At 40.8% G+C, this 12,712-nt stretch overlaps 1 protein-coding gene across 3 annotated transcripts in view; it reads left to right on the top strand.

Moving 5' to 3' along the window:
* Positions 1–12,179, top strand: part of EIF5B (eukaryotic translation initiation factor 5B) — an 80,698-nt gene extending 68,519 nt beyond the window's left edge. For all 3 annotated transcript variants that reach the window (XM_004753015.3, XM_013056362.2, XM_013056361.2), the window contains exons 15-24: positions 3,278–3,409; positions 4,018–4,200; positions 4,333–4,494; positions 5,811–5,942; positions 6,961–7,092; positions 7,202–7,278; positions 7,380–7,544; positions 9,344–9,482; positions 11,180–11,341; positions 11,708–12,179. In XM_004753015.3, coding sequence (XP_004753072.1) covers positions 3,278–3,409; positions 4,018–4,200; positions 4,333–4,494; positions 5,811–5,942; positions 6,961–7,092; positions 7,202–7,278; positions 7,380–7,544; positions 9,344–9,482; positions 11,180–11,341; positions 11,708–11,815 — 1,392 coding nt within the window. In that variant the 3' untranslated portion in view covers positions 11,816–12,179. The remainder of the gene's footprint in view (positions 1–3,277; positions 3,410–4,017; positions 4,201–4,332; positions 4,495–5,810; positions 5,943–6,960; positions 7,093–7,201; positions 7,279–7,379; positions 7,545–9,343; positions 9,483–11,179; positions 11,342–11,707) is intronic.
* Positions 12,180–12,712: the final 533 nt, after the last annotated feature.

Below are 12,712 nucleotides of genomic sequence, written 5' to 3'. Positions count from 1 at the left end.
AAATTAAGTTGTCAAAGTTCTGGCATATAATTTTTTAAAAATTTTTATTTATTTGAGAGAGCGAGAGCAAGCAAGAGAGTGCACAGACGGGTGGGACAGAGGGAGAAGCAGACACTCTCTCCTGAGCAGAGAGCCTGACATGGGGCTTGATCCCAGGACCCTGGGATCATGAGCTGATCTGAAGGCAGATGCTTAACCATTTGAGCCACCCAGGTGCCCCAGTTTTCATTGTTTTAATTTGTGTTTCCTTAAAAGCGCTCTTTTAAGATGTGGAACATCTTTTCATGTGCTTATTTACCATTTCTGAGGTGTCAAATTCATTGGCCCATTTAAATTGGATTCTTTGTTTTCTTATTTTTGTATTTTAAGAGTTCTTAATATGTTTTGAATATAAGTTCTTTATCAGATGTCTTTTGCATATGTTTTCTCCCAGCCTCTCTTCTTTCACTTTCTAGACTCACTCTATTTCTTAGAAGTTTTTAATTTTAATGAAGTTCAGCTTATCAGATTCTTTCATAGATCATGTCTTTGATGTGGTATCTAAACAGTTCTCAGCACAGCCAAGGTCATCACATTTTCTCTCTGTTTTCTTCTAGAGGTGTTAGAGTTTTATATGTTACATTTAGTTCTATGATTAGTCTGAGTTAATTTTTATGACATGGAGGTCCTGTTTTGTGTCTAGATTCAGTTTTATTGCATGTGAATGTTTAGTTGTTCCAGCACCATTTGTTGATTACTGTTGAATTTTTAAATGTTAAACCAACCTTGCATTACTAGAATAGACCCTACTTGGTTATGATGTATTTTCTTTCTTTCATATATTGCCAGATTTGATTTGATAAGTTTTTGTTGATGATTTCTTTTGTCTGTGTTCATGAGTGATTTTGCTATATAGTTTTCCTTTCCTGTAACATCTTTTGTCTACTTTTGTTATCAGAGTAATGTTGCCTTGTAAGATGAAGTAAGAAGTATATCTTCCTTTATTTTCTGAAAGAGTTGGTATAGAAATGGTATTTCTGTAAGAGTTAGTAAACTTTATTGGAATCCACATCTGCATAAAATTTCTTTTAAACGGGTACAGGTTATTTTGGTTTTTTACATTTCTTTTTAGTGTAGAAATTTGTGTTTCAGAGAACTAGCTCTGTCTCATTGATATTCTCTACTTTTTGTCTGTCTGAGATCTCTTTGATTTCCAGGGTTAATTTCATCATTTCCTTCTTTCTGCTTTGGTTTTCATGTCTACTTTTTCTAACTTGAGGTGGAATTTTAATTGTTGATTTCAGATATTTTTTTCTTGTATAATAGAAATATTTAAGGTTGCATTCAGCACACTGTTTTGTTTTTGTTTTTAAAGATTTTATTTATTTATTAGAGAGAGAGGGAGACCGTGAGAGAGAGAACACAAGCAGGAAGAATGAGATAGGGAGAAGCAGGCTTCCCACCTTAGCAGGGAGCCTGATGGGGGACTTGAACTCATGATCCGAGCCAAAGGCATACACTTAACAACTGAGCCACCAAGACACCCCCGTTTAGCACAGTGTTAAAAGCCCTGCTTAGGGGCACCTAGATGGCTCTGTTGGTTAAGTGTCTCACTCTTTATTTCAGCTTAGGTTGTGCTTTCAGGGTTGTTGGATTGAGGTCCGAGTCTAGCTCTGTGCTCAGCGCTGAAGACTGCTTGTCCCTTTTCCTCTGCTTCTACCCCGACTTGTGCTCACTTGCTATCTCTAGAATAAGTAAAATCTTTAAAAAAAAAAATTGTTTTCCTTCATCATCATTGCTTATGGCTTTTATCTCTAGCTGTCCTTTGTTTCCCTGTGTGCAATGAGTCTTCCTTTTTCTTTGATTGGAACTTTTAAGGTTCATCATTGAAATTATGTGATAGTTTTGGTTTATCCTACTTTGGTTTGATTTTCTTAGATGTTTGAATTTTTTTTTTTTTTAAAGATTTTCTTTATTATTCTGACAGAGCGATCACAAGTAGGCAGAAAGGCAGGCAGAGAGAGAGAGGAGGAAGCAGGCTCCCCGCCGAGCAGAGAGCTCGATGCGGAACTCGATCCCAGGACCCCGAGATCACGACCTGAGCCGAAGGCAGCGGCTCAACCCATTGAGCCACCCAGGCACCCTAGATGTTTGAATTTATATATTCGTCAGTTTAAAAAGTTTTTTGGTTATTCAGATACTTTTTTTGTATGCTTTCTTTGGACTTGTTTTTATTGCTACATTGTCAAGGCTTCCAGTCTTCTGTAATAATGTAATTTGCTGTTAAGGTTATCTAGTGAATTTTTCTTTCATATTCTATGCTTTTTTAGTTCTACAAGTTTCATGTTTTTCCTTTAAAGTCACATATATTGGAGCGCCTGGGTGGCTCAGTGGGTTAAAGCCTCTGCCTTCAGCTCGGGTCATGATCCCGGGGTCCTGGGATCGAGCCCTGCATCGGGCTCTCTGCTCGGCGGGGAGCCTGCTTCCTCCTCTCTCTCTGCCTGCCTCTCTGCCTACTTGTGATCTCTGTCAAATAAAAAAATAAAATCTTTATTAAAAGAAAAAAATAAAAATAAAGTCATATATTTATAATAACTATTTTAAGGACCTCATGCTAATTATAACATCTTTGTCATGTCTGGGTCTGTTTCTGCTAACTAATTTTTCTCCTTTTTAGCATCAGATTCAGGCAGCATCTTTATATTGTAACCCTAGATTGAGGAAACAGATTTTGCTTTTTTGTTTTTACTATTAAATATTTTTTCTTCACTATACCCATTTATCACACTTTGAAAAGTGAAGGAGAATACATGATTTATTTAACACAGTAAATCTAATTTTAGCCATGAAACAATTAAAATGGGCTGTTCTCTGAGATAGGATGTGGATTTTTTTGATTTTTGATTTTTTTTTGTGTGTGTGTGTATAATTTCCCTGGTAATAATATTTGCTGTAATTCTTATTTCTGACTACTAAACAGAACCATTTTGGAATTCCAACAGAATACACTAGTAGTCCTAAGATAATTCTAAGATCTCATGTTTTGCAAACAAATGGCAGCCTTTCCTGAGCTGGTGTGGAGGCTGATGTTACTTCAGAAGTTTTTAATTTAAGAGGGGATGCAGTTAAGTGGGTTGGTTATACAGGCTTTTTGGTATAACAAAATATTTGAGTAATTCAGTCTCCTGAATGTATATAATATACATTAGGAAATTTTAGTTAGGAGCTTTAACCTTAATTAAATTCCATAGTATTCTGAATGCTTTAAAGATGTTTCTTACAAAAAATTTTTGTCCAGATTGATAGGTTGTATGATTGGAAAAAGAGCCCTGACTCTGATGTGGCTGCTACTTTAAAGAAGCAGAAAAAGAATACAAAAGATGAATTTGAGGAGCGAGCAAAGGCAATTATTGTGGAATTTGCGCAGCAGGTAAGAAAACTTGCCTTATTAATGAAGAATTTATATAAAAGAATATTTTTTCCCTTTGTTCTCCTGTCCTTATAATAAAGCCAGCAGTTCACCATTGCTGGTTCTGTTGTCTTATTTATGGCAAGTAGTGTTCTCCACTCTTTTCCTTTATCCCTGGTTTTATTTTTAAATTAGCTAATATTTCAAACATCTGTCTTTGTATTCTGAACGCTTAAATTTTTAAAATAAAGTTGATTTGGAGGGGCGCCTGGGTAGCTCAGTTGGTTGTGTCTGGCTCTTGTTTTCCGTTCAGGTAATGATCTCAGGGTTGTGAGATCAAGCCTTTTGTCAGGCTCTGTGCTCAGTGGGGAGTCTCCTTGAGCTTCTCTCTCCCTCTGCCCCTCCCCCACTAAAATAAATAAGTAAATCTAAAAAAAAGAATTTGACTTGGTAAGAAACTACTTTCCTGTGATATAACTAATATACAGGATATGCATGATCTCTTGAGTATTTTTGAGGAGTTTCAGAAAGTCCGAGCCATTTGCTTATCTGTTGTCCAATCAGTCATGCTGTCCTAGATACTTTGACAGTTTGGCCTTTTGGAATGATTTTGCTTTTTATGTCTCTAGGGTTTGAATGCAGCTTTGTTTTATGAGAATAAGGATCCCCGTACTTTTGTGTCCTTGGTACCTACCTCTGCACATACTGGTGATGGCATGGGAAGTCTGATCTACCTTCTTGTCGAGTTAACTCAGACTATGTTGAGCAAGAGACTTGCACACTGTGAGGAGCTAAGAGCACAGGTTATGGAGGTAATGATTAGCTTTTGAATTTATTTTCTGTTTTGCCTTTTAACAATGAACTTTGGGAGGGGATGTCTTCTCTCTAATTCAGTCAACATAGTGTAGCATCTATCTCACTCCCTTTACACTTGTGTCTCTCAGGTTAAGGCTCTCCCAGGAATGGGCACCACGATAGATGTGATATTGATCAATGGGCGTTTGAAAGAAGGAGATACAATTATTGTTCCTGGAGTAGAAGGGCCCATTGTAACTCAGATTCGAGGCCTTCTTTTACCCCCTCCAATGAAGGAATTACGGGTGAAGGTAAGCCTAGGTGGTAAGTGTTGACATATGGGGACATTTACAATGTGTAGGAGTTCTGTTGAGGTCACTTCTTCACTTTGAGAGCTGCTTGGTTTAACACACCCTCGCTCCTCATCATCTAAGCTTTCCATGAGAATGGAAGTATATTGTTTTGGTTCTATATTGCTAGTTTTTTTTTTTAAACATTTTTTATTAGGAAATAAAGCAAATGCAGAAAACTATACAAAACGTAGAGGAAAAGTCTAGCAGATTCTTAGGAAGCAGACAAACAGATGAAGACTAGAATATTGTTGACACCTTGGAAGACTGTGTGCCTCTCATGGATATTTGCCATCCCCCACACCTTCCTAAAAGTTAATTGTGCTTCCATTTTTATGATAGTAACTAATATCCTTTTTAAAAAACAGTTTTAATGCCTGAGTATGTGCTTAAAAAAAAGTATGTATGGACTTCATATAAGTGGAATCATTCTCATTTCCATTGTGTCTGGCTTCTTTTAGGTAAAAACAAAACAAAACACACTTAAGATTTACCCATGGTTGCATATAGCTGTAGTTCCTTTTTTTGGGGGGTGGTATTCTACTGCATAAATATGTCAGGGTTGATTTATCTGTTCTCCTGTTGACGGCAAGCATAGTGTATCTCCAGCTTTTAAATTTTTGCTCTTAACAACAGTGTTGTTGCTTTGAACATTCTTGTGCTATCTCTTAGTGCAGTTGTGCAAGTTTCTGCTATGTATATGCGTAGGAGTGAGTTGTGAGCCCCAGTTTTACTGGATAAGGCCACACTGTTGTTCACAGTCTAACAAGTTACACTTTCAACTGCAGTATATTAGAGTTTGCATTACTTCACGTCTGTCAGCTCTTTGATGGAGTCAGATTTTTTAAATTTTGCCATCTGGTAGCTCATTGTTCTTTCATTTGGTACTTGCCTGATTGAAAAATGGTTGGTCATTATTTTGTTTCTTTGTTAGCCATTGACGTTCACTCCTTTGTGAAATGTCCCTGTGCTCCAGCATTGTCTATTACAGTCAGGGGAGTGGTCTGTATAGTCAGGAGACTGGTCTGTTGGTGGCTTACATGCATCACAGCATCTTCTCCTACTGTCTCCCTGTGACCTTTTTATCTCTTCTATGGTATCTTAAGAAACAAGAGTTTAATTTTAATGTTGAATTTATCGATTTTTTGTGCTTATTGCTTTTTGTGTCTATTTGAAGAAAAATTTTCCTGCCACACAGTCCTGAAAGTATTGTCATTATCTCCTACTTCTAACCACTTTTCAAATAAATATGGTAACAAATGTTTTAATGTCTACAGAACCAGTATGAAAAGCATAAAGAAGTAGAAGCAGCTCAAGGGGTAAAGATTCTTGGAAAAGACCTAGAGAAGACATTGGCTGGTTTACCCCTCCTGGTGGCTTATAAAGAAGATGAAATCCCAGTTCTTAAAGTAAGTTACTTAAAAAAATTTTTTTCCTCCAAAGCTGTGTGAGTCTTGCTGCTGTGTCAGCAGGGCACACGTTGGTAGCGATGAATAAAGTAGGCACCTCTGTCTTACCTGGTGGCTCATAGCAAATAGTTCATGCTTTTAGAATTCTTCAGTATGCACAGTACTCTGAATTAGCATAAATAATGTTTATATACACTAGAATTCTAAAATACATATTTTATTTAATATAAAATGAATCAAAGGCCCAGAAATTGGTGCTAATGTTTTCAGATATCCAAATATACAGACAGAACTCAAGAAAATCTTATAAGGAAGTAGGAGACATTTTAAAGCTTGCGTGCCTGTCTGTGGGAGCACATTCCTACTGGAGTCCAGTTTACATATAATTTGCCAAAGAGAAGACGGCACTCTCCCCAGCACGTTGGCTCATAGTGAATGCTGGGACTACCATTACTGCTCAGACAGAACCAGAGCACAGCCATCAGGGGATTGGCCACCTGAGGGCCAGTGAGAAGAGGGTAGGCATCCCTCTTTGGCCAGTCCCAACTATGGCAGGGACTGCTGCATCCTTCATGGCCAGGACACGGCTGTCCTACGTGTTCCCCGGGGGAAATCTCTTCCTCTGTAAAGGAGCAGCAGTGGCAGAGGAAGAGGACTCCAAGTTTAGGGCATTTCAGTGAAGGCACTCAAGCAGACCCTGTGGGCTACCGTGACACATTACACTGATGTAGTCCTTTTAATGTTGAAAGATTGTTCTCGTTTTGTTCTGCTCACCCATCTTCCTTATCTGCCAAGTATAGCCGAGGTTAACTAGATTTGCGCATTAATTAATCTAAGACAGTGGTGGCCCTGAATCTCCTCCTCCTTTCCAGCACAGGTTCTGCTATGCCTTACGTTTTTAGCCTTGATTTCATATTTCCATGTGAATGCTTAATTAAAAAGGGAAAGACAGTTTAATTCTAGGCCATTGCTGATAGAAATGTATTTACAGCCTTGTCAAATTTAATTTCTTTTCAAGGATGAGTTGATCCATGAGTTAAAGCAGACACTAAATGCTATCAAGTTGGAAGAAAAAGGAGTCTATGTCCAGGCATCTACACTGGGATCTTTGGAAGCTCTACTTGAATTTCTAAAAACATCAGAAGTGCCCGTAAGTAATCCTTCCCAACTCCACAGGAGTCCATGATAGTCATGGTTTGTGGTGCTGTTTCTTTTACCTGACACCCAGGCACTTAAGCTCAGAAACTCCTTTTCTATAGTATGCAGGAATTAACATTGGTCCAGTCCATAAAAAGGATGTTATGAAGGCTTCGGTGATGCTGGAACATGATCCCCAGTAAGTAATTTTTCTTTTCTATTTAGGCTTTCATATTACCTGTCCTTTATGACATACTCTGTGTTTCACCGAGTGATCCCTGTTGTGTTTGAACCTTTCAGGTACGCAGTAATTTTGGCCTTTGATGTGAGAATTGAACGGGATGCACAAGAAATGGCCGATAGTTTAGGAGTTAGAATTTTTAGTGCAGAAATTATTTATCATTTATTTGATGCCTTTACGAAATATAGACAAGACTACAAGAAACAGAAACAAGAAGAATTTAAGTAAGTTGGTGATTTTACTTACTTTGGGTCTTTGGTAACAAAGTTGGTTGAGAATTACCAAATACAGGTTTCTCCTGTTACCCTGAAAGTAAAGCTTTCCTTTGAAACCTTCCGTAAGCCAAAATGTGAAGAAGCAATTACCATTAATTTGCATGGAAATTTTTTGAGCACTCCCAGACAGCAGCTCACCGCTTTGGCGGTGCGATGCTGAGTGTGGTCCCTGGAAAGAAGCTTGGCAGGGCCACACTGTCTGGGGTGCCCACTGCTTCTTAATGGGTCACTGCAAAACAAACGCCGAACATTTTGGCTTTTTGCTTGTCATAAGAGTAAAAATCCTCCTCTTTTGGTTAGGGAAAGCAGGTACTAATATAGGTCTGTTGTAAAAGCAAGGTGGCATCAGGTGAACTTTGGCCACGTGGGGGATACTTGTGCCAGAAAGGTGTGTGGACAGTAGAATGGCATTGGCTCATCCAGAAGTAATGTATTAAAAACTATATATTGTGCCCATCTGAGCCATTGCAGCAGTATGTAAACTAATCCTCTGTAGCCTTACAGTTTCTAATTTTCAAATTGGCAGGCCTGGGTCTCATTAACTGGCAAGTAGTTGCTAAAATCCTCTTGCTAGAGTTTCTGGTCTGGGATTACATGGGAAGGAAGGAACAAAATGGGAATGTGCATGGTGAGGGACTGAAATGAGGCAAGGTATTCCATGGTAAGAAACCTTGCTCCTGCAGCTCACCTCACAGCTTGTTCCGTGTACATGGCATCGCTGCAGGTGCTAGACGAGTCAGCACCGACTCTGACCAGGTCCTCTCGCAGCTCAGGCGAGACAAGCAGTGAATGCATGGGAAGTCGGGTAAGAGCTGCAGAGCAGGGAAGGCCTAGATCAGGAGGAGAGCCGTGACAAGCAGTGTGGCCGGGGCAGCAGCTCAGCTCCATGTATCTCCCATCCAGATAGAGATCTGGAAGGACTGAAGTGAGCTGCTCAGACCCATGGGAAGTTGTCCAGGCAGAAGGGCACACTGGGAGGCGGCCGTGTTCAATCTGACAGAGAGTAGTTAGGAGATGGGGTCAGAGAAATTGGCAGGACTCTGGAGGACATGGGGGGGATCTCAGGGAGGCAGCGAGTAGTCTTGCCAGGCTCCCAGTGTTCCAGGCAAGACATGAGGGTGGCTCATGCCTAAGTCCATATGCAGTGATGGCTCAAGTTGGCATGCACATTTGAAGTAGAATTGCCAGATGAGTAGTAGCATTTAGATGGGGATATGCTTACTTGAAATCATGAAACTGAAAGTATAAAGATAGGGCTGAAGAAGAGCTGGACACAGTGAGAACACTTGAAACAAACACATGCTTGATAGGGAAGGTTAGTAGCCTTTTGGATCACCTCATTTGGGGACATGATATGGAGAAGGTGGCTGTGGTTTGATGCCATTGGGTCCCCAGAGTAGGCTCCCTGTGTGCCTGACCGTGGGTCCAGTCAACGTTCTAAGCTCCATCTAAATTTAGGGGCAGGGGTCAGTGTTCTTGTGATACAGCTTAAGACTTGGGAAGCAACAGTATGGATGGAGGGAGGGGAAGAGGATGGTGAGGGGAAGAAGCACTCAGGCGGGTGGCCTGGACCAGGGCAGACACCATGGAGGGCTGTCCACAGCATCCATCCTGCTCTTCCGGCACCGCCTGGGAAGTGCTGCTTTCAGCCAACAGAAGAAGCCTCATACTCACTTGTATTTGCTTTTTTCATGTTCAAGCGGTTTTGTCAGCTTCAAAATTTTTGGGTTTTCTTTTTTTCCTTTTAGGCACATAGCAGTATTTCCCTGCAAGATGAAAATCCTCCCCCAGTATATTTTTAATTCTCGAGACCCAATAGTGATGGGAGTGACTGTGGAAGCAGGTCAGGTGAAACAGGGGACACCCATGTGCGTCCCTAGCAAAAATGTAAGTTTTGGTTGTACTTTCAAAACAAGTGTGGTCTCTTAAAGGAATAAAATGGGGAGTCCAGGAGTGGTGACGACAAGCAGAGCTTGTCGCCTTCTATGATTTATACCTCAGTGAGGAGGGCCAGTGTTCCCGATTCTTAGCACCAGCAAATAAAGGTGCAAGGTACTGTGAAATAGTGCCCTTTTAAAGGTTTTTTGAAGTTTCAAGCCTGGGGAGAAGTTCAAAGAATAGAATAATGGACACCCATATTCCTAAGAAAAATTAACACTAACTCAGTAATGTTCTGTAATTTATAGTTCTCGTTCTACACTTCTCCAACTGTCCCAAGTATCCTTCATAGTGCCATCTGCTTACCTGGTCCAGGATTCCTTCAAGGTGCACTGCTTTTGGTTATTAGGGGTTTGGACTCAGTAGGACCAGCCCCTCCCCCATCCTCTCTGGAGTCCAGTTGTTTTGCAGATTATTTCTCAACTTGAATTTGTCTGATTGTTTCCTCCTCGCTAGACAGAAGTTACAGTGGTTGAAACGGATAGTGTATGCACAGGTCCTTCTGCCTGTCTCCAGCCCCATCACACAGACTTTCTTACTGTGGCGATACCATCTTCGTTTACTGGGGGAAGTGCTGTTGGCTCAGCATTGCTGTTAGAAACACATCTTTCTCCCTTTATAATTACTGAGTAATTCCTGGGGCACTTTGAGTACCTGTGAATATCCTGCTTCAACAACCTTTATCCTGATAGGCTTAGTAATTGGTAATCCTTGCCTGTAAGGCAGTTGCACAAATGTTGGTTAACATTGTGATCCAGCCCCGCCCCCAAATACTTTTGTAAAGAACTTTCCTTCCCCCTAAACTTTTCAGGAAGTAACTCATGTACACTCGCTTCTTTAAAAAAATGTGATGTTTTAAATCCATTACCATTATCTGTTCTGGTCAGTAGGAGCCCATTCAAGCTGGTTACTTCAGCACTTGGAGCATTTTCTTCCTTCTAGTGCAGGAAGATGCTCCGGGCTCATCTAGCACTTTACCTGCCCCAGACCTGGTTCCTTTAATGGGAAGTGGCACTTAGAAGTCATCTGAGCACTAGGACTTGTTGCTTTTGTAACATTTTAGTGGACTATGGTAGGACATTTGCTTGCAGTGGTTATCTCCTCTGTGGCTTTGGCCACACCAAGCACTCCTCATTTTCACTGTTACTCTCCTCTATCTCTTGACAAGGCAGGCAGTGGAGTGGTTTTCTCCTGCACTGTAACTGAGCTGAGGCTGCTCACAGCTTTTATCCTCTGACCTCAGCCTACGGGGCCCCACATCATGTGTCTCTGGCTGCCATCCTGACTTATTCTGACCACTCCAAGCTCATTTCCGATTGAGGTGGTTTGTGCTTGCCTCTCCTTCACTATGGCACCTGCTATGTGAAAGGGTACAGCAGAAATAGCAAGTTGACAGGGTACTTTCCAAGTTGTCTAGCATACGAGTGACCTCCTTCACAAGCCATCTTGTGACAGGCAGAGGGGATGTGGTGGTCATTCCCTACCGTTCCAGTGAGGAAATTACACTGTGATGAGTGCTCAGGAAGGGGCACAGAGCCAAGGCTTTTCAGTTGGCCCTTTTGCTCCAGTTTTTATTTCAGCTGTCCAGTTGTAGTGCCTGTGACTGGCCAGATACCTCTGCTTACACTACAGTTCTTATTTTACAGTTTGTTGACATTGGAATAGTAACAAGTATTGAAATAAACCATAAACAAGTGGATGTTGCAAAAAAAGGACAAGAAGTCTGTGTCAAAATAGAACCTATCCCTGGTGAATCGCCCAAAATGTATGGAAGACATTTTGAAGCCACAGACATTCTTGTCAGTAAGGTAAGTGTGTCCTTAAAGTGGCTCATTTTAAGAAAGTGGGAGTTCAGTTCTTCTGTGGTTACCTTTATAGTAGCACTGAGGACTGGAAGTTTGAACATACACAGTCTGAGAGGACTAGATTCTTTGTTAGGGCAGGTCCATGATGTGGCCTTGTCTTGTTGAGGAAGGGGCCTCTTCAGAGAGTGCCCGACAGGACTTGCAGAGAATCTGCTCCTCTAAAAGGCAAACAAGCACTGCACTTGTATTTTGGCTAAGGTTTCTCTTTAATGAGCAGTAGCCAGTGACAGGCATGGGCCACATTTTGGGAGGAGGGGAGCATATGGTTGTTACACTGTTGTTGACCTTCTTTGTGCCTTGGGCTTGCAGATCAGCCGGCAGTCCATCGATGCCCTCAAAGACTGGTTCAGAGATGAGATGCAGAAGAGTGATTGGCAGCTTATTGTGGAGCTGAAGAAAGTATTTGAAATCATCTAATTTTTCCACATGGGGCAGGAATTGGAATAAATGCAATATTATGTTGTAAAATTACCAAGAAAAAACAGACAAAAATGGAACGGATGTATCTGGACACTGATGAACTTAAGCATGGAAGGAAAAAAATAGGTGTATAAAATGTTTTCCATGAGAAACCAAGAAACTTACACTGGTTTGACAGTGGTCAATTACATGTCCCCACAGTTCCAATGTGCCTGTTCACCTGCCCCTTCCTTTCCCAATCCTTCTCTACCGGCTGCTGTTTTAAAGTTTGCCCTAACCCAAATTTGGATTTTTATTACAGATCTAAAGCTCTTTCAATTTTATACTGATTAAATCAGTACTGCAGTATTTGATTAACCAAGCTTCTGCAGATTTTGTGATTCTTGGGACTTTTTTGATGTAAGAAATACTTCTTTATTTATGCATATCTCTTCCAGTGATTTTTTTTTCCAGCATTCTTCTGCCGTATACCCTTAGGAATTTTTTAAAATAGAAAATTAGGCACTCTGATATCTGCTTTGTGTGAAACCATGGTGTAAAGCGTAGCTGGCTGCTATTTACTGCTTGTATAGTCCTGAGAGTCCACTGTAATCAGCACAATTCTGAACTACCAATAAAGAAAACAGACATCCACCAGTGAGCTCTGTTAGGCCTTCATGCTAGCGTAGCTTCTCTCCATGAGTCATCAGCTTCAGTGTAATACCTCGTGTGCCAGCACGTTAGTGTTAGAATTTTTGTGCATCCATCTTGGTCTAGTTTGTCCTAGAAGAATTCTATCATGCGTAAGTTTCCTGATGGGGCAGTAAGTAGGGAGCTGATAGACTACTTGGGCTTAGTGCTCCGAAGCTGTGGCAGAGACCTCATGATTCGTTGATGGCAGTAATTGGGTTTTTG

Source organism: Mustela putorius, unplaced genomic scaffold (assembly GCF_011764305.1).
Source record: "Mustela putorius furo isolate JIRA1106 unplaced genomic scaffold, ASM1176430v1.1 tig00000224_pilon_pilon_pilon, whole genome shotgun sequence".
NCBI lineage: Eukaryota > Metazoa > Chordata > Mammalia > Carnivora > Mustelidae > Mustela > Mustela putorius.
Note: the sequence above shows the minus strand (reverse complement) of the source record. Positions and strands in the feature narration are given on the sequence as shown.